At 45.3% G+C, this 24,945-nt stretch overlaps 4 protein-coding genes across 5 annotated transcripts in view; 2 read left to right on the top strand and 2 right to left on the bottom strand.

Moving 5' to 3' along the window:
• LOC125948683 (protein disks lost) overlaps window positions 1-8,180 on the bottom strand; it is a 77,855-nt gene extending 69,675 nt beyond the window's left edge. Inside the window, exons 1-2 of one of the 2 annotated variants that reach the window (XM_049674977.1) lie at window positions 8,143-8,180; window positions 7,870-8,055 (exon numbers count right to left, since the gene is read on the bottom strand). In XM_049674977.1, coding sequence (XP_049530934.1) covers window positions 7,870-7,956 — 87 coding nt within the window. In that variant the 5' untranslated portion in view covers window positions 7,957-8,055; window positions 8,143-8,180. Of the gene's footprint in view, window positions 1-7,869 lie in introns of both variants that reach the window. The other variant, XM_049674976.1, reaches the window with a different exon arrangement.
• Window positions 8,181-8,918: 738 nt separating this feature from the next.
• Window positions 8,919-10,450, bottom strand: LOC125948711 (uncharacterized). The gene is made up of 2 exons (XM_049675040.1): window positions 10,069-10,450; window positions 8,919-9,994 (listed from the first exon to the last, which is right to left on the bottom strand). The coding sequence occupies exons 1-2, from the start codon at window positions 10,292-10,294 to the stop codon at window positions 9,066-9,068; spliced, it is 1,155 nt and encodes a 384-aa protein (XP_049530997.1). The 5' UTR covers window positions 10,295-10,450; the 3' UTR covers window positions 8,919-9,065.
• A 2,231-nt stretch (window positions 10,451-12,681) lies between these two features.
• LOC125959361 (A disintegrin and metalloproteinase with thrombospondin motifs adt-2-like) lies at window positions 12,682-18,887 on the top strand. Its single transcript, XM_049692182.1, has 7 exons — window positions 12,682-13,119; window positions 13,643-14,427; window positions 14,493-14,621; window positions 14,685-14,804; window positions 14,870-15,002; window positions 17,967-18,485; window positions 18,551-18,887. The coding sequence occupies exons 1-7, from the start codon at window positions 12,682-12,684 to the stop codon at window positions 18,776-18,778; spliced, it is 2,352 nt and encodes a 783-aa protein (XP_049548139.1). The 3' UTR covers window positions 18,779-18,887.
• A 3,423-nt stretch (window positions 18,888-22,310) lies between these two features.
• LOC125948725 (carbonic anhydrase 2) overlaps window positions 22,311-24,945 on the top strand; it is a 10,471-nt gene continuing 7,836 nt past the window's right edge. The window contains exon 1 of the mRNA XM_049675066.1: window positions 22,311-22,856. Coding sequence (XP_049531023.1) covers window positions 22,823-22,856 — 34 coding nt within the window. The 5' untranslated portion in view covers window positions 22,311-22,822. The remainder of the gene's footprint in view (window positions 22,857-24,945) is intronic.

Below are 24,945 nucleotides of genomic sequence, written 5' to 3' on the forward strand. Positions count from 1 at the left end.
TTTTTAAAAGAAATTTTAAGGTCGTAAAAGCTAGAAAATAGCCAAATAGGGCACTAGAGCGCAGCTTGATTTTCCAAATCCGTGCCAGGAAGCTGTACGAACAAGTGTTGACCGAATTCAAACCATGCATTTCGATGGACGGTGCAACAAATGTAAAAATGCATTTCACAAAATACCGGACAAAAAAATACTTTGCCAATCGTAGAGGGAATGGTTTAGGAAGCGTTTGGTTTATTTACGGAGGTAAATTTGCCCTTAAGATGATGATTTGGCGTGGGATTTGACATTGTGGCGACAAATCAAATGTTTTCACCATTGGGGCTACTTTCATTCGAAATTTGTTCCAGAAAAGAGTGTCTACAGAAAAGGATTTTGTTCTTCATTCGTCCACCAACGATCCTGTGTAAGTTTGGCATGATTTAGGTAGCTGTTCTTGCCGAAGGTATGGCGTTAATTTTTTGTATTCAAATAGATCGATTTCATAGGGAAAACTATCAATACCTAAAAATGTCTGGATTTTTGTTCCATCGATTTCTATTTGATAATTATCATAAGGAAACTTAAAAAGTATATCAGAAATGTATAAAAACCAACTAAAATGAGGGTGACGTGCAACAGGAGGACAAATGATGTGACCTACAGTACTGTGCAAATATTTTTGGGTGATGTCAAAGTAAAAGTTGAAAAAGTCATATAAAAAACTAATGAATAATTTGCATCAATATTTCTTATTAAAGGCAATAAGAAAACCTACAAAATGACACCTTTCTTTTCTTTATACGTCATTTTTTGGCAGAGATATGACCTATTTTGTGCGGCCAAGTATTAACTGTTCCAAGCTTTATAATTAGCAGAGATAATCGAACGCTGAAGTGCCACAGTTCGGTGGCACGCGTTGTGCAGATTTGTTGATTAGTGTATAAACACAAGATACTAAGTATTTCATTGCGTCGGAATCTGTTTGCTTGGAATGTGTTTCGTGTCATCTTTTTTATTATTAAAGCAGCAGTTTATTCTACTTTTAAGCTTCTTTACTCCAGTTACTGTGGGATACATCATGTTTGACATGTGTTTCCACATTTGCTTTCACTTCCCATCGAGGATCTATATACATGATACATGTACATTACTGCACGTTCCCTGTAACATAATTCGCTTTTTTCTCTTAGTCTTGTCTTGTTGTAATCCCTTTCAACTCATTAATCACGCCAATAGGGGGTAATTAACAAGAGCGTTCGAGCGTATTTTTCCCATCGCACATAAAATGCTTTATATCGACAAACAAGCCCTATTTGTTTGCAGACAAATACCGAGGATCAGATCAATTAATGTTTAGCACCTGTTAACACCCTGTAACAGCTGCGGCCATGCCGAATGGCGAACCCCCGTATGTACTGATTAACGCTTATCCTCCCATTTGCTCGTGTGGGGAACCCCTGCCACTCCAGGTTCCGCAAATCCCATCCCGTTCATGATAGATTGCAAAATTCATGAAGAGAAGCAAAAACAAAAAAATCGGCAAACAGACTCACAAACACAAATGGGACAACTAGCTCCTTAAACTCAGATGAACTCATTTATTGCGGTGCCTGAAACACTTCCTATGGCGCCCAAATTTACACTTTGTCCACAGAGACATTTCCGACATGGCCACCGGCACTAATCCGCTGGGCTGGAATAAATATATTAACGCCGTTACGGGCGACAGCCCCCCCACCTCACCGGTATGTAGAATCGTTAGACAACGCTTGGGCCCGAGCAGAGAGAGCTATACGTTGGTGATTATTATCGTGAGGCGTGAAAATGGGACAAAAGCAAACAGAGAGAAAAAAAACTAGCCAGCGCGTGTGTGTCTGTGTGTGTGGACAGAGAGAGAAAGAGAGAGAGAATATGTGTGTATGAGAGAGGGAGTGAGGTCCTGTGGAAGCTCAACAAATTTATTTCCATCTTAAGCCTCCAAACCTCCTCCTCCTCCTCCTCCCCATGGTGCGACATCGTTCTCGTCCATGAAATGAGTCATGGTAAAGCGTGGACACAGGCAAAAGAATAAGCAAAAGAACGCTCGCTAGCATCAACAACATAAACACAACAGCAACATGGTCATTCCAGGGTTCCAAGTCCCACAGAGGACGACGCCAAAGTTGTTGTCGGTTCTCCTGGTAAATTGCCACAATTTACCAGGACTGACGGTCGAGAGCACGGTGGCAACGTTGGTGTGGCCCAAGCCCCTACTGTTCGGACTGTCGATTCACAGTCAGTGGTGGTTCGAGCACAGCACGTTCTCACCCCGAAGCTCACCGCCGAGGTGACTGAGTTTGCCTCTGCTACCACTCTTGCAAGGATACGCGCTTTCCATGCTGCTCGAACGTTTGATTATTTTCGGACTGAAGCAGTCCGAGGGGTGCCCGAGTCGGGAAGCAGGCAGGCAGGCAGGCAGGCAGGCAGGCAGGCAGGCAGGCAGGCAGCACTACATCTCCGAATCAAAAGCAATAGAAGCCATTAGCAACTCCCAGCAAGCATGATGGCGGCTACCCTCTCCGCTACCATTCTTCGCTTACCATACGCTCCCTCCTCTAGACAGAAAGGTCCTTCGTTCGTACAAGCTCCCTATATTAAATTTTGAGCCTCTACCGAGTCACCCCTCACGGAAACGACGAGCGAATCCATGATGGTGGTGGTGGTTGGCCGGAAATGACAGCACGACAGCAACGCTGACGAAGCCTAGTAGGAAGGAGGACGAACTCACCACACACACACACACACACACACACACACACACACACACACACACACACACACAGACATACAAGGACCGAGCCACCCCACAACGAAACACAATTATGTAAAATCCATCTTTCTTTCAACTGTTCTAGCAGCACCCGGCGGGTCCTCCCTGGTTTGGCCAGCCCGTTCTCGCTGTTGATTCGTCGAATCGCCCACCCACAAACCGCAATGGCCGGAAGGGGGATGGAGGTTGAAAAATCGTATCAGAATCCACCCTCCATCGCCGCGCCAAACACCGAAGCCCGGTCCCGACGAGCGCGTGCCGGGAGACGAGTGCCGAGGATTTACCGAATTTCTAGTCCCCCAAGCAGAAAGTGTGATGCTCCGTTGGTTCCTACCCTTGGGTGGTTCCTAGGGGGCTCCCGCTCCCGCAAGGAGCGAAGGAGCGAAAAAAAGGTGAACAACCTTTGGCCCAGCACCCCACCAGAACGGGCGACGAGCGACGAGAGCCGATAGGACAAAGTACGGCATTTTCGATAAGGGTGGAACAGCACACGCGTCACCGGGAAGGCCCAGAGGTTCATTCGTTGTTGATGGCGGATACCTACCACCACCTCCTACCGCTGCCACAAGCAACCAAAGCAAAGGCTCCATGTCGCTCGGGACATTTTGTGTGAGTCAGACTGAACCCCAAAAGAAGCGCGCTTCTGGGCGACGTGGGGGGACGACTTCTACTAAGTAAGTAGCAGGGGAGTCTCGCCGTCCTGCCGTGGATGTTGTTAATTACTGCGGAACATATTTAGCAGGCAAAGTTATGAGTTTGCCTGCTTGCCCCGTTCGGCTTCTCTTGTTGCTCTCTTATGCTATCCTTGAATGGGCCATAGGACACTCTGTCTCGTTCTCTGTCTCCCCTTTGCTTCGGAGCACACATACTGCGTAGTGAAAGTTTCAATCATAAACAAAGTGGCGCTGGATGAATCAGGATGGAGAACGCCAGAACCGCAGCAGGCTGGGTTGGACGATTTATGCTCGCAATCTAGAACCTCCATGGTCGTTAGGGCGCAAAATGGGGAAACGCTTAGCCATTTCGAGCGGTTCGAGGGAAGTTCGGCATATTGAATTTAAAGTATTATATTTAGTTTGGCGATACCCACCACAGCACGGTAGCGATTGAGGAGCGATTTGTATTGTGGTTTTTTGCTAACCTGGCAAACCAGTGACTGCCTTTCGAACGATGGGCTAAGCAGCCCGAATAACCTTCTGAGAATCCTCCTTTCGAACGGAGCGTTTCTTTATGTTTGTTTAACGTCCAGCTCTCGGAAGTGTGCACATGAGCGCAGACGCTTGAGTTTCCAAAGAGTTCTTCATTTGCTTTCCCAATAGATGACTGATATTATTTAAAGAAACAAGCATTCCTCTATTTAAAAATACATCTCGTCCGTTCCTAGATATGTTAAAAACATCATTTCTGTTCGGATCCTCAAATTTCAATGAACAGAACAGAAATAATGAAATTTGGCCTCTGCGTCACTATCAACGTCACTAGGATTAAAGGTCCGCAGCATAGTTACCACGCATAACAACCATTACACAGCCATTCCCATATACCTCGATCTTGGAAAAAAAACCCTTGCTCTCATTTCAGGGTTTATAGCAAAGTCCACATGAATTTCCATAGACTTTGCAGGGCATCTTCTCCCGATATGATTGAAACGAAGCACACTGTTGTGGCACTAAAATCAAGTAAGAACGCCCTAAGGTGACAGGTTATTGTTTACTCCGCGTATTGCAGGATATCAATAAACCGTGCGACCGAATGCATCACCTTGAACACAGTCTCGCACTCGCAGCGAATGGGAGCGCAGAAGAAGCATACCAGACCCTGCATAAACGTGAGGAACCATTAGTGCAAGACTGTGCGCATCGGTGCATCATCATGTACGCAGTTAAGAGATTGTGCAATGAATTTCACGGACATATGCAACGCTTTCCAAACGCAGTGGGACGGACGGAATGTGGGGAGGAGCGAGGGTACGAAAGGAAAAGGGAACTCAGACAAACAAAACGGAACATACCACACCACATCCCACCCCACACTGTACTAGTTGTAATAAACTCATAAACTTATGACAAACATGGACGGTTGAGGCGGCAGCAAAACCAAAAAAAAAACAAGGCAAAAAAGAAACAATTATGGCCCAAGCGAGACATTCATCAATACACCGAGAAGGATGATCGCGGGTGGGAACTCTAAAATGCAGAAACCGTAGCAGCAATGCTACGGCGGACATCACGTACTGTGCCCGGCGGTGCGCGCGCGCACTTATAGCTGACCACCGGAGCTGAGCCGGACCTCAACGTCCTCAACCAATTCCTCCTGCGGCCAGGCGGCCAGCCAGCGGCACAATTCGTTCGTTTATTTCAAGGACTTTTCCTCCGGCACCGGCTCCGGCACGATGGCACGATGGGCTAGGCCATGGAAAGTAATCCCTGGTCCACTGGACGGACCCCGATGGACGGTTACACGGGCGCGACTGCACCCAGTGGTTGGTTGGTTGGTTGTTGTTGCTGGTGCTGGTGCGTTGGATGCATTTTTCTTTGTGGCCCCCACCCCCCACCCCCCAAAGCCCGAACTCTCCTGCACGGTGCAGTACACTTGGTGCACCGAAGCGTGGCCAATCGAAATCACCTTCACGGAAGACAACATCTATCCTTTCTCTCTCTCTTTCTTTTTCACTCGCTTTCCCTGTCCGTCAGGGATGTGCGAGGGAGGAGTGCCAGGGGCCACAGAGGCAACCAGACCGAACCAGACCAACCGACCAGCCGGACCGCGCCCCGTTCGTCGCGTCGTTTCGCCATTTTTGCATACATAATTTGCCTGGGCTGCGTATTTATGCTCGCCCTCTGCTCGGTCGTCTCGTTTGCTCGTTTCGGGATAGTAACGCTGCTGATGATCGATAAATCTTGCGTGGCCCTTCCGGTCGCTGGCGAAGTGACTGGTGGTGGTCAACTCCCATGACTCACGGCAGCACGGCGACGTCAAAAAAGACGAAAATTCGTTTAGCCCCATATTAACTATGATTTGAAACAACCGGCACGGGAAATTCCGAACATAAATATTCGCTTCACTGACGCCACACTGAGGACACGTCAGGGTTGAAGACCGATCCAGCTATGCCGGGAACGCTCTACTACCAGTGGAGGAGTCCCCACCCTCCACCGGTATGCTGGGACGACCTTCAGCGGAAGTGGAATGTGTCTATGTCGTGAAGCCACGGGATGATGAGGGCTACAGAATGCGCATCACCATCATCACCGCCTTCCACGCGCAACGTCAATGGTAGTTCGTTCGTTCTGGGGCCTTCCTGTTCCGACAATGGAGTCCGCTCGTTCGCCTCAGTGCACAATCATTAGATGCACTTCGGATCTGGACGGCGGCCCGGACCCCGGCCAGTTTGACAAAGGATTCTGGAGCAAATGCATTCTCTCTTCGGCGATCGGCGCGACACCGGCCGCCGGTCTGCGTTGTCTGCAGTGTTTTGAGTTTGTGTGCAGGTGAATGCATTTAACGAGAGCGAAATGAGATTAATGTCATCGTAGCGTCCATGGTGTTCCCGTGGAACCAGCGGCGGCTCTCTGTCCTCAACTCAAACCGGAGATTGAAATCCATTTATGCATCGAAAAGTGCCTACCACGCGCGAACGTCCCAAGCGTCCCTTTGCCCATCGGACAGCTCGACGATCGGATGGAGCAGTGGACCGCTTCGAAAACAACAAAAAAACAAAAAACCATCCATGGGACCGTCTGGACGGCCTTCGTTTTGCACCATTTCGCCACCTTCACCGTCGAGACGCAAAAACTTCCTCCACAACATGACAACGATGACGACGATGATGATGATGATGATGGTGCGGAAATGCATTTTGCCGGGGTATTCGCACCAGCCCCAGACGCTGGATGGCTGGATGGCTGGATGTATGTGTTCGTGTTGCTTTACATAGAGCGTGGCACCCACAGCATCAGCAACAGCGAGTGAGCAGACAAAACGCCGGCCATGCGCGCCACTGCACATGCGTCCTTGCACGCCAGACAATCGCGGGTCGCCGTGGTACACCGCGGGCACCGGGCACCGGGCACCGGGACACAGACACAGACATATCAACATGAAAGCGCAAAGACCGCGCGAGGCTGGCGGTCCGCGCTCTGCTGTTGCTGCAGACCCCCGGCGTACGAAGCAAATGGCAAAACCGGATGATGGTTATCACTTCTTTTGCTCCTTTTTTTTGCAACCGGCGAGCATCTGCCGCTCGCCGTTGTCGTCGTCGTCGTCGTCGTCGTCGTCGAGGTCGTCGTGAGCAATCCGCGACGGTTCCTCTCTCGATGAGCGACGACGACGGATTCTCGCGATCGGATGCCGGCTTGTGGCGAGCTCGGAACTGCCGACGAATGTCGTTCAACTTTTGGACCAAAGCAGACTAAGCTGTCGGAGGCGAGTCTAGGTGCGGCTCTAATCCGAACCACATAATCCCTTTCTGCATTGATTACTAGTGAAAAATGCAACGTTCAGCCTCTTGCAGCTAATCATCATGGTACTCTTCCGGATAGCGGACGTGCTGAAAGCTGTTTTTAGTGTCGTTGCCGGCGTTTTCAACTATTGTTATGCCGTTGGTCATGTTGAAACAAAGAACAGGGCATAAAGTCACAGTTTTTGTTTGCCTTTCGCGCATGAATCAGATAAGTTGCGTAGACGAAACGACGGGCTCTTGGGAGAGATAATATGTTTCCACAAACAATTCAAATACTGCATTTTACGAATCACGGAGAAGAAATAAAATAAGGAAATAGGTTTTGGAAAATCCGAAATACAATTGACAGGAAAATAATTTTTCAATTCAAGTTTATAATAATAGCTCAATATCAGAATGAAGGAGAATGTCTAAAAAAAACCTGAAAAGATACCCCCGAAAAAATTGAAGGAGTTGATAATTTGGAGACAATTTTTATAGCACATCGTGCCCGGGTACGAGATACATTCCCAGCACTGTAGGGTAGTGTACTGCGCTGAACATAGTTGACAGCAGTTTGTTTACGAAATTGGCTCTCAGAAAATCGTGGAGACAAAATTCTAAAAATTGAACCACTTACCTTAAAATACTGTAGAAACCACTCCACCAAATTGTCTGCTTGAAAGTCCTTGGACGCCATCATTTCATTCAATAGTTTTTCACTCATTTTTCACTCTTTGGCACAGTAAACTTTGCACAGCACACAAAACACGACGAAACCACGAAGAACGCACACAAACTCGTCCGCGCGACTGGCGCGATTTGGCTAAATGAAGGAGGACGAAGAAAGTTTACTTCCGCTTCCGATCGATTGAGCATAGAAATCACTTCTGGCACGATTCTAGTTACTCACTTAAGTTAAGTTAAAGTTGTAAAACTTTTTGTCTTTATTTATTTACGCTTCTGTTTATATGGCAGATTTTGACAGCTGGACTTGAGCTTAGGGTGGTATGCACTGAGCCGCGCTACGGATTTTAAAACTTAGGGCTGAATGTTTTAAAATTTATCGGTTAAATAACCGGTTAAACGTCGCGGTTTCGCCGGGTAAAGCCGGGAAACCCCAATCTGGCAATGCGCAAACAATATGAAAAATATTGCTGCAAACAGGGCTGTGTTTAGTTTTGAAGTAAGGTATAGTAACTGGTTAAAGGCCCGAAAAACCTGGATTTCCTCGTAAAGCTTTGAGTTGTCCTTGCGTGTCGAATTGATGAAAACATGCTAATGATGAATCCTTTGTATGGTGGACAATTTAATTTCGCAAGCTTTCTTTATCGTGGCTTCTGGCCCATCCTGACCGTGTTCAAATTGATCAATCACGAGATTAAATCGATATACCGTGCGTGAAACTATCCAAATATTATCTATTGATAATGAAAATGTAACCCTCACCCTCCTTTCTTATCGTTAAAAATGATTTTTTTTAAATAAATTAAAACGTGTGTATGTTTTTGTGGTAAATATTATGTTAAAGTAATCATTTTAGCTACTTGGAAGGGAAGAATCCCCTGTACAGGATGTGTGTCCTCCCCTGTACAGGATGTGTGTCTGTGTCCGGCTTAATCCATCGGTTATTTAAACGCTAAAATTTTAAATATTTAACCACTTTATTATGCTACTACAACTTAGATTACTTAGAGATATACAAAATGATCGTTTGTATCGCATAAATAAACATTTTCATTTTCATATTAAATCGTGCAGCTCATTTATTTCATTTGTTCTGTTTTCTTAAAATTGCAGAGCAACTATTTCAAAATAGTGGTCCACTCTGAAATGTTATAGCAAAATCTCCTTAGCTTCCCGAGCGGGAAGCACTTTTTTTCTGCATATAAAGTTAATATCTACATGATTGTGCTTCTGCTTACACATGATGATAGTGACCAGTGGTCGAATGAAAGATATCGAATAGTAGAACACGCTTAAAATGAGACCAATCGTCGAGTTAATTAGAGCATACTTGGACACAATTAATGGCACAGAGAGCAGTTCCAGTAGCAGCGAACCATACAGTCGCTGCATAGCGAATACTAGGTAGGAAACCGATAGAAAGATGGACAGCTTCAGCGCAAAGGCAACGTTCTCGTCCACCTCATCAGGATGTGGAAAGTGTTTTCCGTTGTGAAATTTAATCACCAACTGTATGGTGGTTATGACTAGTGCAACGGTTGGAATTGCGATGCGTATGCCGATTACCAGCAAATTTACCGCAAAGTTATTGATGCTTGTATTCGTCAGAATGGCACATTGTTTCGTTTGATCTACGTTGACGTCGGAGAACAGAAACACTGGCAACGACTCGGACACGGCAATGAACCAGACAAGCAGGATCGGAAACAGCACCGAGATGCGCGTCTTCCTGTACCGATAGTCAATCGTAAGTGATCGCTTCTGTGAAATGGCATCGGTAGTCACTTCATAGCCGTTCTCCTCTGTCACCGAGTCCTCCATGCACTCCTGTTCTGGCGTGGCTAGTGTACTTTTAGCTATATCCACTGCCAGATTGTACGTCGCTATGGCGTGAAAGTTTAATCCAACAATGAAGTACACGGTCGCGACGCTGGTGAAGGAATCGAATCCTCTGTAGAGTGAGCAATGAATCGGCGGTAACGTCCAGGCGTGTTGGAAGAGATAATGAAGCTCCCAGTTGCTGATCAACAGCGTCAATACATCGACGATCGCTATCTGCACCAGGAATAAGAAAGCGCCTGAGCCCGACGAAGGTCAATGCTGCGATTAGTAAGACGGAAACTACCAATCGCAATCGGATCACAATACTCACCACTGGCTTTGGCGCCAAGAATTCCTTTCATCAGTACAATATTCAACACGATTCCGATGCCTACAATTAGGACGTTGTACCCGTACAGGAACATTATCTGTTTCATGGGCCTAATTTGTGCACCATCGTCAGCAGCGATGCCATCCTGACACTCGGCGGAACTGCACATCGTATCGTAGAACTCGTTGCTCAGATAATCCTCAATCGATTCGTAATCTTGCTCCATGGTTTTAGCGACGATGATAGCGAAAGCATCGGAACGAGATCGAGAAACACGCGCCAGCGATCGAAACGAGCTTCGCACAATCGCGTACCGTTTGAAAATCACACACACTCAAAACGTCCGATCGGTGGCGCCTCTGGAGCGATACTGGCATCGCGGAGCAGTTGATGGCACTGGTGACTGTAGCGTTTCGCTCAGAACGCGCCACCATCATAAGAACGCGATCTCCGGAGAGCATCCCGCGATCGGTAATGCGATCGGCCAGATCCTCCTCTTCGCACAGCACGGGCTCGCCCGGTAAGAATATGGGATTTGTACGCTCACACCCCATCGCTGCTATGCATTGCCTCAATTAAGCATAAACATACATTTGTCACACATTTATTTATATGTAGCATCTAGTTCGGAGTTTAGCTAAGCGAAAGACAAGCAGCTCGAAGGGAGGTTCCCAGAGAGTACTCGCTCCATCACTCTCAACCATCGTGGACCGATGATTGGATGAGTAGGATTAGTGCCGTTGCGGTTCTCCGGTGTTTTTATGTTTGTACATTAAGAAGTGAGAAATTATGCTCGATGCGCGGGCGATCGAATGTCACGTTCTGTCTTCTGTGTTCTGAGCCATCACGCTGCCGGATGCAGTCAATGGGGTAGGAAAGGAGGGGGTGGTGGGATCGCGATCTCCGTTCTACATGCACGAATGACTGTTCCGCGCTGTTCGGGCGTCGCTTCTGTCGCTCTAACGGTCTTCCACTCTCAGTGCAACTGCTCTTCGTCGAACAAAGACCACAGCCAGAACAACCATTTGCATTAGCAAAAAGGAGTTGAGAGTGAAACGAGAGAAGGAAGAAAAGACCCATAACATTGACTGACGCAAAAAAGGGCAACAAATCATATGAACATGTCTAAACGAACGCGCCCGCTACGTCGCGAGCATTCAGCAGACAATGCACGCATCTCGCGAGGAATGGAATGTGAGAAGATCAAGATCCGAGCCATGATTCTGCGTTCACCACCGAGACGTGCACTGCGCTCGTCGCAGATACTTTTCTTGTTTTGCAAACACTTTTGATTTCATTTCTCAATCGACGCACTCGGTTTGTCTTTCGCAGGATGGGACTGTTCGCGGAGTTGTCCAGTATTTGTTGGTTTTCCAGCTCGATGGAGTCATCTTGCTTGCAGCGTGGGCAATGAGGCAAATAGCAGACATAAATGGGAAAGATATAGCGTGTGAGTGGTTCATTAGGCGGTATGGTCTTTCTGTGGTTCGCGATTTAATTGTTTCAAATTGAATTGATATTCCCAAAACTACGATCTGCACGCATGAGTCAAACAACTTTAACTAGTTTTACCAGGTTATCCAAAATACTGTTCACATCCACGTGTGACATGGTAGTTAAATACTCGTACAATTCGTTAATACGCTATAATTTAATTATGTCGCTCACTCAAAGTATGTCGATTGTTACAAATAGGGTTACAATATCAAAAATAGTGTTGTAGATTCGAGTAAAGGGAGTGTTAATTCCGACAACACTAAAAATACATACAATGCAACGTGTCGTTCAACAGGATTCAATAATATACAATTTAAATTATAAATCATTAAATAAAACTATAATAAATATACTTAATCGAGTGATGAAATGTATTGAGTTAAAGGTGACTTAAAATGAAGGCCTCTCGTGAAAGCCTATGCTTGGGAAAGATATCTTTAAACCAATTTACAAATTAAACCGATTTGGCTACTACCCTCTAGCAACAAGATAAGAAGCAGGCCAAGGATTTGGTACGGGAAACTGCCAGGCCTACAGTGCTGCACTTGACACCTTACCAAATGTTCCCATCCCGTCATTAGTAGGTAGACAGTTGCAGCATTTAATTGGTGCCAATTACGATAAATCGTAACCAAGTGTGAACAGAGCGCCACTGCCATTTCCTTCGCAAAAGCTCATATGACACGCGACGCCCGCATCTCGTCATGTATGATTTGAATTTGAAAGCCACCTTCCACCTAGTGGAACGTATCGTAAGTGCACTCTCTACCGCAACACATGGCATTTTGACTTCCAGACTTACCCAGATGGATACGATGGTGGATGCGCTTTATGGTCTTTTTTGTTTTTGTTTCACCCAATTTGCATTTATCCTTTGGCTTCTCCCTACCAACCCCGTTTCCAGCCGGTCCGTGCCTCCGGAAGTGGCCGGGCTGTGCTACTGATCTCATTCAGGTGGCTCGTATACTTGCGTCACCTGTGCAGAATCGCTAAGTTTGCCTGAAATCCATTTAAAACCCTCGGTTTGACAGAATTTCTCCCGCAGTTCACACCAAACTCGGCATACAAACGGCTCGTGGTTCGTTCGCATCGCGGTTCGGCGACACTGACGCGGCCATGGTGAAGATGGTTCAATTCGTGCTGAGTGGATTGTTAATAGTGATCGTCGGTCATTCCGTCGATGGCCATTCGATCGATGAGAACGGGAATGGTCAAGAATCGTCCGCTGCTAGTGTCGATGGTTTAAAGTATTTTGGAACCGCGATCGAAAGTGATTGGCCCTACTTTGAAGTGGTGGATCTTCTGGTGCAACCCCTACATTCGGATGAAGCTGGCAGCATAAAGGGGTTAAATCTGAGCTTCAAGTTCCGAGAAACTCCGATCGCGTTACAGCTCAAACCGAACCGAGTGCTCACCACACGAGAAACAGTATTCAAGACGATCCAAGATCGCACATCGAAAGTGCTAAACGATGTTGGTGGTGACAGTGAGCATTTCGTGCATAATGATGGCAATATCACCGCAGCAGTGTCACGGAATGGTGTCGATCGATATGTACGTATAAAACCGACCGCAACGATGTGTTAATTCCAGCCGCGATCGTCGCGATAGTTCTGTGACTGTTGAGACCAGGTTTACGATCAACGAAAACGAAATGAAGTGAAATCCATCAGTGGCAATGACGAACAGGGCTGCTAGTGGAACATGAAAGTAGAAAGTGTTTCTCCGAAATCACGTCTTCTTTAGTATTATACGCGACTATATCTTTACCGAATTTGGTGGTAATGTTGTCCTGTTATTGTATAAGATTGTAAACTCAGTGAGGAAATATGATGCAAAATTTGTGTGAAAGACAATATTTACATGAATTACATGGCAGTACTGCAGGTGTTACGTGATAAATTAGGTTCACTCTTCCAATCAAACATATATAAAGATGAAAAAATGACAAGCATCGGGATCAATTGGTTTTGTTTGGATGGTGCTGCTGCGCACTACTAGCTTAATATAAAGCTGTTAACAAACCTACGCCACTATACCACGATTTTAATTAAAGTTTATTTTCTGTGATTTCTAGACCGGGATAATTTTTCACTCCTTGGGTGATCTTGAGATCATTCCTTTGGATGACGACGAAGTAAACCCTACGACGGCATCCTTTCGTCGACCTTATCTTATCAAAACGCTGCAACTGAACACTCCCCCCGACGTATCATATGAGCTCATTCGCCGACGAGCACAATCTACGATTCACCTACTGGGTGACACTCTAGGCCAGAGAAACTATACCTCAAACGAGCTGGTCGAGATCGATATCAAAGATGGTCGTAACAGAACAGCTTCATCGCGTCGGCCAACCAAACCAACCGTAGAGTTGGCTGTGTTCTTTGATGAGGCGGCTTATCGAACCTTTTCACCATACTTTAAACACAACGATGACGCCTTAAAGGAGTTCCTGCTTGCGTATATCAATGGAATCCAGGCACTCTACAAGCATCCATCGTTAGGAGCTGGCGTCGATATCGTTCTAGTTTATCTGGAAATCATGCGCACCCAACCATCGGCAATGCCACACTATAATGGCGAGCGCAACTTGTTGCTGAATTCCTTTTGTTCCTATCAAACAGCGCTCAACCAGGGCCGATGGGACATGGCCCTGTATCTCTCTGGATTGGACTTTTATGCCATCGAAAATGGACGCCGAAACGGAGTCACCATGGGATTGGCGACAGTTGGTGGCGTATGTTTGAGTGAATATGCGTGCGTGATAGCGGAGTTTGGTACGAGAAACGTTTTCGGAAAACCCTATCCATCGTCGGGATTTACTTCCGTCTTTATAGCGGCTCACGAGATTGGACATAAGTATGCAGCAAATTGCAGCAAGAAGAGGCTAATCCATCGAGTACAGGTTCTGTTTGTGTTCTCAGTTTAGGAATGCATCACGATTCGGTAGGGAATGGATGCCCGAAGGATGGTTTTGTGATGTCACCGTCGAGAGGAACGCAGGGTGAAACCACGTGGTCCAGCTGCAGTGCCGATGCAATCGCACAGTTAAAGTACGATAGCAGTCGTTACAAATCGCACCGACATTCCACTTGATTTGATTCTTTAACTTTCAGTTGGGCCGGTTGTCTATTCGAAACGACAGCGAAAGAAGTTCCTGAGTATAATACATCCAAATACTATGATCACCCGGGTCAGGTTTGGACGGCTAAAAAGCAATGTGAAGTACTGCTCACGTAAGTACCAAACGACTGGCACAAGGCTTAAGATGCACAATAGACATTCGAATCGCTCTTTACAGGGACACCGATGCCATTCTAGTTTCACCAGACATACGGGAAATTTGTCAGAATATTAGGTGCCGTACACCACATCGAACGGGATTTTACTTCGCTGGGCCAGCTTTGGAAGGTACCGATTGTGGTGATAGCAAGGTATCTTACAATATATATATTTTATATGTTATTTTATCTTCCTATGCATCAACAATTTTCTTCGATACAATATTTACGGGGTCTGCGTCTACTCTATCAGATCTTCTATCACTTTCATGTAATGTGATATACTTCTGGTCTTCGATCCAAATTCCACAGCTTTAATTGATTGGAAAAGCACTATGCGAGCTGCCGCATAGAGCCTGGTCTGGGCCGTTAATTGTTGAATTTACAAAAATGTGTTGCACCCCATAGAACACCATCGAGTACGCATATTGTACGATCAAGTTGTTCTCCTTCAGTTTTGTCCCCGTGCTCTTAAATTGTGAACATTATACAGTAAGACCTTGCATGCGAGAGAGATTATTCCGACCTGGCTCTACTGAGTTTATACAGTGAGAGCGCATTTGGTTCCTGTAACAGTTTATGCAGTGCTGATCATGTTTTATTAACTCCTCTGAGTATTATTCTGTACATTAAAACAGCAGAGCCCTCCGAGGTGTATCATTACCAACGATAATCGGATTGGAGGAAGCGGCGGAAACGCGCGGTTTATCAGAAGTTTGGTCGAGTCCTTGTCGAGATTGTTTGTAACATCTATCAGTCGAACTCTAACCGTGATCGAAAAAAAAACAGTGAAGTGAAAACAGTGAAGCTACTCCGTTCGGACGCGTGTGCTGCATATCGAAGAACTATCAAAGTTTGCGAACCGTATCAGCTATTGCAACAATTTTGTAGTGTAACAGAGGAGGAATTGATCCAAAAAGCGAAGCAATAACCATTCAAAAATTGCATATTTGCAATCGGCCATCACTTTCTAAATTTTCTCATTTTTTGAGACATGCTTTCTTGTTATGGAAAAACAGCTCCACACCAAGAAGTGAAGGATACTCTAGTGCTGTTAGTGGCCTCAACACGATTGAAGTATCCACAGTATTGGAAAGGAGCAAACGTTCGGGTTTCTTAACGTTGTAAAAGCACCCGCAGCTAGAACAATTTCGGGTCTCTTAAACATTAACAGATCCGAATTTCCCGAAAGGTTCGTCCTTTGTTCTGTGTCTTCGTCTGGCTTTATCACGAATTTGTGGCTCTTTTTATACTAAAATCTGTTCCCATCCATCCAGGATGAACGATCGCTTGCCCAAAGTGGCAAGAAGAACAATGAAACCAACCACGGCGACAGCAAACCTCAAATGAGTAGCCTTGCCATGTTTGTTAAATTACGGTTGCCGTGTACGCCGCTCCTTCCACTGACCGGCACCGGCACCGCAAGCTAGCAGCTACAACGTGTTCGCATGCTGCAGCCAATGGAGGCGCATCGTCGAACATGTTTCGAACAAGGCTCTGATCGAAATGTGACGGAACGAAGAGTAATATACGTCTGAAATAATGAGAAAATCTGTGTGTAAAAGTAATGGATTACATTCGGATTGAAGAGGTGGTCTCCGATTGGATAAAAAATAATAGTTAATTCACAGAGCGATCGAACGAACACTTTACGCGCACGTTTGCGCAGTGCAAACTAACATTGACCTCTGGTAAGTAACCGATATTACAGGCGCATACTGACCTTCAATTCCTGTTCCAGGTCTCACCCACCATGTCAATCATGCAGGCCCATTATGCAGGTGTTCCGACCACACATTAAGTGTCCACTTTAGACACTAGCAAAAAGCTGCAACACGGAGCTCATGTTCTCTTAAGGAGAGGCTTCGGTATTCTAGTTTAGTTCTTCTTATTAATTTTTACATTTTTTGTGAGTGCTTATTCTTTCAAAAGTATTGTGTAAAATTTCCATCTTTCATACAAGGCTCAATGCCTCTCTACTTTGAAGTGCGTTTCCCAAAACCTTCGTTTTCCCCGCGATCGGCTACAGAGGGCGGTGCCGGTTTGTCTACATCTACGAGACGACTACACTAAAGTGCAGTATTATGTGTCTGTCAATCAGCATAAAGCATTTTTTTTTAAAGCTTTAGGCGCATGTGTTTAAAGTTATGATGTGTGTAGGACGCCTTTCTACGTTCTAGAGAACGTCTTAGACGTTCTCTACACTGCGCAAAATCTTTTGATACCAAGTCAAAACAAAAGAGCTACATTTTTCCATAAAAATGGAAAAAACTTTTGACAAATGGCCAAAAGGGTGACGCCCGCGATCGGCTACAGAGGGCGTTGCCGGTTTGTTTACACCTACGGGCGATTCTACATTGGTCAAAAACTTTTGATGCCAAGTCAAAACAAAAGAGCTACATTTTTCCACAAAAATGGAAAAAACTTTTGACAAATGGGCAAAAGGGTGACGCCCGCGATCTGCTACAGAGGGCGCTGCCGGTTTGGAGCGATCGGCTACAGAGGGCGCTGCCATCTACGAGACGACTACACTAAAGTGCAGCATTATATGTCTGTCAATCAGCATAAAGCATTTTTTTTTTTAAAAAGCTGTAGGCGCATGTGTTTAAAGTTATCTTTTTTTGTTTCACTGTATCAAAACTGAGCGCCAAAGTAGCTCTTTTGATTTGGCGTAGAAAAGCGTCCTACATACACCCTTTTTTTTTCTGTATGGACCTTTTGACGCCAAGTCAAATTTTGACTTGGCATCAAAAGTTTTTGACTAATGTAGAATCGCCCTAACTAACAACCAAAAACTACTATCAGGGTATAGACTGCAATAACTATAGGTGTATTACGGCGTTGAATACCGCCAATAAAGTATTCTCCTCGGATCAGGATCGACTTGACCCATATACCGACAAGATAGTCGGAATCTATCAGAGAGAAGTCGGTGGAGGATGCTCCACCGTTAATCAGATCTTCCATTCAGTAAACATTAGAAGTGGGAGTTCAAGAGGACCACGTGGCATATTGTTATTGAGCTTTTTTATTGATTCCACAGCACACAGTAAGACTCTTAATTAAAATCATTCACCAACGCTACTTTTCTTTGGTTTTCCGTCTGTCTTTTTTCAGTGGTGTAAGGGTGGAGTTTGCATTAAACAGAAGAAAAAGCCAACGAACGCTGTGCCTGGCGGGTGGAGTGAATGGAGTGACGAAGATTGCGTATCGGGATGTCTGGAGCAATCGAAAGGCTTCCGACGTCGGACACGGCGATGCGATAATCCTGTGCCAGTCAATACTGATCAAGGTTGTGAGGGAGTTGCACTCGACATTGCAGTTTGCGAAGATCAAGCATTGTGCGGCACCAATCGAGAACCGGTTCCATTTTATGCTAGTAGACGGTGCCGCGAGTTCAGCAAACTCTTGCCCCGGCTGGATCCGAATGGCCGTGGCATACAGGGACCATACGACTCGAAGCGGCTCTGGATGAGCTGCGCAATCTACTGCAAGCGAGCCGACAGCGACGCTTATTATGCTCCACGATTCGATCTGAACGATCTGGGAGTCGATTCGTACTTTCCCGACGGAACATTGTGTCATCAGGAAGCGGGAACAAACTATTTCTGCCAACAGCATCATTGCCTGCCAGAGGTATGCCAACGTTTCTCTAATCACACAGGTCCATTCATTTAACACGGTTTTTATTTCCTTCAAAGAACTTCAAGACGTCCAAAATATCCATCTGGTCTATCACGGAGGACATCCCGATTCCCGGGAACGCGCTTCCCATGAGTTCCCACTTTTTCGACAGAGCCGTAATTAACTACCTGTCATTGGATAAGAATACAACTCCACTCACCACTTCTTGGGGTATCAAACCGGAACAGGTCCCGAAGGACGACCAATGGGTTGATCAGGATTACCTCGACTTGACGGCATTCTAGAGTGCATACCGTGACTCGATATCTTGTGATAAAGCGGAGAAATAAGCCGTCCATCCATAGTATGTAGCAAACCGGAATTATATCTGTTAAGTCTATTTATTATTAGCTGTAGCTGCATATGAATATATGGTGTGGTCAATAAAGTATTAAAATATGTTAATGTGAATAAGTATAAAGTTTAATTCGTCAACCTTTTTCTTACAGTATTGGCTACCAGCCAATGATAAATACTGATAGTGGCTCAGAGAGCAAAATCCAATACATGAACATAACTCGATGACGACCTCTTTCTCTCCTGAAGTCACATGACGAACAAAGCTAATTGCAGCAATAAATCATCGAGATCTTCTAGATTGAGACAACGCGATTCGAAATAACTCCAACGAAATAAGCTTCTGGAACAACACTCAAGTAGAGTTCTACTAGTACCATAGAGTGTTTATATTGGCAACATCTCAATTCTTATCGGGCACTCGAACAAGATATCAGGGAATGGTCCGTGTGTCAACACTCACAAAATGATGTTAACAATGGAAGGTCGCATGGGAAGCGACGTAAAAAAAACATTCGAGTGCATTAGGACTTTGGTGATAATAGAATAGCAATGAATCAATCATTCATACCACGCAGCCGCGTTGACTGACGGTCGACGGTCCACAGATGGGTTATTAGCGCCCGATTGATACCTGCACACCTAGCCGACGGAATCGACCCAAAAGATAGTGATATGGTATTTGTTAAAATAAGAGATAAGATGCGTTGCCGTTGTTTTGCTTCTTTTCGAGGCCAGTTCTATCTTCCTCTCCAAGGTCTGCTGGTCGTGATTTTGAAACAAACAACAGAAGCTCTTGAGACATGTGGGTCGAGATTTTTGCACACCACCCGGTTTGCGTGTGATCGGCAGGTCGAGTAGAAAAGCGGAGAGTTTGACGTTATAAAATTCAAATAAGGCTCGAAATAGCTCTGGCAAGGTAAACGAAAAAAAAGGCGAGACGCTTGGCGACTGGCTTTTATTTGTTACTCGGAGGTCTCAAGGCCCAAATAGCTTATCAGTCATGGTGCGCAGTCGTACTGTGGCGGTTGGATGTTTGGCTGAGAATCAGGACAAGTAAGAAGCAGCAGAAGTGGTATAAACTGTAGAACATGAACTTTGAATATCTATAGGAGTTTGAAATTTTCACTTCGAATCAACACAAAGCAAACGTGACTATTCTGTTTATATATTATTTGAAGATCAAGCCAACATGCCAAACAACTAAACACGAATGTCGTCCAATGAAGATCAAATATGGAAAGATAATCATTAGCAGAATAAACTAGAAACTCGCTGGCGGGACAAAGCAGCGCTCACACTCCTGACTGATCACGCTAATCGGATAGTGTCGCCGCTGTGCGATTGAGCGAGGTGAGAACAATATTTGAATTTTCATTTGGAACATATTGGGGCATCCATTAGAGGAAGTACGGAATTTCATCAGCCCATCACCGTTGCTTACGCACGCGCACGCGGTACCAAACAAACCGAAAATAGCTGGCGATATCGAAACGAACAAAGTCTTATCGGTCACGTGGGTCTGAGGGTCTGTTGATAGTGACGATAAAGTGACGCAAAGTAGTAATCCGGTCGTGAAGCAATCGATTTAACCACAAATCGATCATATGACTTAGGGAAGGTATTAAAGGGATCAATTAATCACCAAGCGCCATGTACTTGTAGTGCTGCTGTTATCATTATCGAAGATACGAACAGTCTTAGACGGATTAAAGATATATAGTAGGACTGACGAACAATGGTGAACAGTGACCATTCGTTTGGATTGTGCGATTGTAAATCATAATTCATTTTAAACTTCTGTTAAACATTGCACCTCTCCAATATTATAAGTTTCTCATCTCCATAACAATATCTGAAACATTAGCGTTAGGATTTTAATTGAATTTTCAGGTCATTGAGACAAGACTTCCCCTATAAGATACTCTGTCGTTGTATTTCTCAAATGCATATGAACATAATTGCAGCGGCCTTATCGTTATCAGTATTTGCAAGTAACCAGGATTATACGAAAATCACTACAAATTACTTCGATATTCTTTTCATACTATTATGAATGACTGATCGAATCTAGATCGTCTTGAACGATAATGTTATATATTCACATTCACATCACATCAGTTGTAGTCGTTAATTAGGGAAGAAATTAATCTCGCAGTTACTTCATATTCCTATGCTGTTCATTGCTCTAATTTTATTTAAAAGATAAGAGGGGCCCTTTTTATTTATTTTATCCAAAAATATGACACGCATGTTAAACCCACGATTCTTATAATCGCTCGGCTTTTGTATTATCTTAATTTATAGTTGAAGTAAAATCGGTTGTTTACTGTACGCGTCAATCAATCAACAACGGATGATGGGTGAGCCACAGGTGCGATAAGGTTCAAAGAGCAAAAACATTTCTTGCAGCATGATGCAAGAAATTTCGCAACATATTTAGCGCAATGTTCGGCAATTCCAAAATTAAAATCTGTTTAGAATTTTATCAACCATCAATTCTCAGCAGCACAATCATCACGCTCCACACGATCTGTCACCCAGTTATCAGTTTTATGTCTTTCCTTTTAATGCCATTCATTAGTCAACGATTAAAGCGGCAATGATTGTACTACGTCACGGTTGATTTAATGTTGGTTTTATTGTTATTTTACGGACCATAAATTTGTCTCTTTTGGGTTTTCGGGGCTCATAAAACCGCGGGAGATTCGCCGAGATTTCGAACTGAACTGGAAATCTGCTGTTTACCATGCCGTGATGGCGTTCTCGCGAAATGGGCTATTAAAGTGGACATCATGTTTATTGAATGTTGCAACTGGTGTTGAATTGATAGGGATAGGATCAATGGTAAAGTAAACAAGATATGGGAAATCTTAAAGACAAGCTATGCAAAATCACCTCTGGTAGAAGACGAATGCCGGCCACTCAAGTGAGTCGTTCCAGGGTGGGACTGTCTGCTGACTGATTATCGTGCAAAACATTCCAAATCAACTTTTAAACTACTCAATTAGCTGCGGCGATTGTTTGGGTAGCAATTTAGAAAACATTTTACTGTCCATCATTGTCGCGACGTGCTGGGGACGTCAGGTGACGAATATATCGTCGTGCAGTGCCGACGTTCTTATGACCACGTGGCACTGACAATGAGGCAGCAGGAACAATGTGTAGAATATTATTGTCATGATTGCAGCGACCCAATCATCGTCACCAACACTGGTGGGACGATCACAGATCAGCCTTCGATCGGTCGTTAGGTTGTTTGTACGAAACGAAGCGGTGGTCGCCTCGAACCGGCTGCGTGAGTTTCCATTAATTTTCCTCGTTCGTCGCGGACCGGACCGCGACAAACAATAGTGCGTTGTTGTGTGGTGGTGTGTGGGGTTGCTTACATGTCGGAGTAACGGCGATGAAACGCCCGTCGACGTAGTGGTAACGCATCTCGAACACGCCCGTCGCATATAACACTCCACTCGGCTGGAGGAGGGAGGCATTTTTTCCGCGTTCGTCGAGTTGGTCGGTTGTGCGCGCTGTTGTCGTCGTCGTCGCTGTCGTCATCCTCAGCCATCTCCCTACGTTGTCAAAGGCTTGGTGCCCGTGCGCTCTTCGTTCAGTGCCTTCCCACCCGATCCGGTTATCTTCGGTCGAGAAGAAGAGGTTCCTGCGTGGCTCTCGTGTATGCGAACGACTCGTTTGTTTACGTCGAGTGCAGTCACTTTCCAGTCGCGAGAGACGTACGGAGGGAAATTGCATCCGCCACGCACGATCGGATGGACAGAGGCTACTCGGAGAAGTAGTGCTGGTGCTGCTGATAGTAACGATCGAGTGGCTTGTGATTGTGTGTTGGGCGAGCGAGAAAGTGATAGTAGGAGACAGAGAAAAGAGGAGATTGCACTAGCAAGCGTGGTACCGAGAAGACGAGCAGCCGTGGTCTCCGATTGAATTAGTGGCCAGTGTTTGAGAAAGCGAAACCGATAAAACTCCATTCGTCCAAAATGTCCGTCACTTGGGGCTACACTCAACTGAATGGTAAGTGCGTAAGCAACGATCGATCGCTTCCAAAACCCAAACGGATCAATCGGGCCGGAGATTCCATAACGCACGCGATGATTTCATTCATACGCAGCATCGTTTTGCACATTGTGGACCATTGGGTAGTGTGCGTAGTGTGGTCCGATGCTGTTTGCTTGTTTTGCCCGTGGCCTAATGATATTATGCCAGCGGTTGGCGCGCGCGCCAGCGGCCCAGAAATGCCTCACAGGCCAGAAGTTGGCCAATCGGAACGATGCATCTTCTGCTCTCTCGTGCTCGTGATCCACCGTCGGGTACCGAGATTCACGCCGTGCGCATGGCAGCAGCAGCAGCAGCATTATCAATCATAAGCGTTGCTGTTCGCGGCTTGCGAGGTGGCCTATAAAATCAATCACGCACCTGTTATCAGTGACGCTAGGTGAACTTCCAAACAAACCGTCCGTCCAACTCTCTTATGCTGGGCAACGCAACCGGTCCGGATGTGGTACGATGTGTTGGGGGAAAGGGTGAACAGAGAAGTATCCCAACTGTTGCCGATAGAAATACCTTCCCAAGGCATCGAGAGGCGCTTGAGCGGTTTCTTGTGTTGTACCGCTTCTAGAAACATCCATCGATGAAACAACCAAGAGAAGCGTTGCTACAAACCTGCCGAAGCGCCCACGTGACGGTTTGTCTAATGCCATTGTTTGATTGACGAAAATGAAGGTTTCTTGTTTACACAAATGACTCATTTGCACCACCACTTATGCAGTGCTCCGAGCTCGTATTTTGAATGAATAAACTTTCCTGTGTAGTAAACAAGGTCGACAAACAATTTCATCAAAATGCGATCATGGAGTTGCTGTTGAAAGCGCTGATCGTGGCTGATCATCGGCCAAGAACCGCACCAGAACAAATTAAATCTTTCGTAACACCGTCTCGCAATCAGCTGGACCGCACCTTACCGTGCTGGTGCTGCCATGCATTGCTGCCACAATTGATTCCATCGAGCCGCCGGCTGTCGTGTTTTCGTTTCCACTTGTGCGATCACGCACCGGACGACCCGAGCTGGATGATTTGGTGGCAAAAAATGGGAAAGATCAAGTGATTTGACATTGAGCATTTGATAACGGTTCTGAATGTGAATTGTTTTTTTGTCCTTCTCTATCTCTCTTGACCTCTGAGCATTACACCGAGTTCTCGAAAAATTGGACGTGATGAGTAGAGATTGTTGATGATGGTGGTAGGGATGGGGGAGTCGTTGGAGCAGACAATTTATAGACTGGCCATGGGTATGAGTGTAATATACATTTTGCTTCTCGGCAAAACAAGATCAATCAACACGATACACGCCGTCCCATTTGATCACAGGGTAACCATTCTCGCAACGTGCTTATTTGCACCCTAAGGAGGGATGTGCAATCAGCCTTCCATAAATCAACGAGGATTCCAAAGAGGTGTGAGAAACTATTACTCAACAATTTTGCTTCATTGAATTGTTGCCATGTTATTCCGTGGCGGGTTTTGGAACGATGCAATTAGATACATTGGCTCGTCAAATAGTGCATTGAATGAGTGTATTCAAATGTTCACAACGCAAATGTGTACATATTAATACGGCCATATATTCAAATCGAAAATTTTCTTTAAGATGTATCTTTAGTCAGTCAACCTCCACAAACGTTATGTAAGATATGGACAAAAACCAGACGCTACCATATTTGAACAGTTCCGCGAAACCACACACAAAAGCTAAATGATTCAAAGTAATCTCAAACAAGGACAACCGCCTCTTACTGCTGGCAAAAAAATCAAGCAGATAAACCGCTCTGTGTTTGCGAAATTCCGGCGACATTAGCTGCGTTAGATAGCGCCATAAAGGGTAAAATGTTTGTATCTGTTTCTGTTCAGCTTATTTTTGTAATTAACAGACGCACGAGCTAAACGTTGATATTTGTTTATGCTGTTAGGTTCAGACAAACGTATAAAATCAATCAATGCGCGCCGCGATAAACTTTCTAATAGCCGCAATTAGCAGCACTGCGACTGAAAGCCCCTCGGACGAGTCACTTGAGATGCCGGTATTAGTGGTGTCTAACCATCCTGG

This window comes from Anopheles darlingi, chromosome 2 (genome assembly GCF_943734745.1).
Source record: "Anopheles darlingi chromosome 2, idAnoDarlMG_H_01, whole genome shotgun sequence".
NCBI classification, from domain to species: Eukaryota; Metazoa; Arthropoda; class Insecta; order Diptera; family Culicidae; genus Anopheles; species Anopheles darlingi.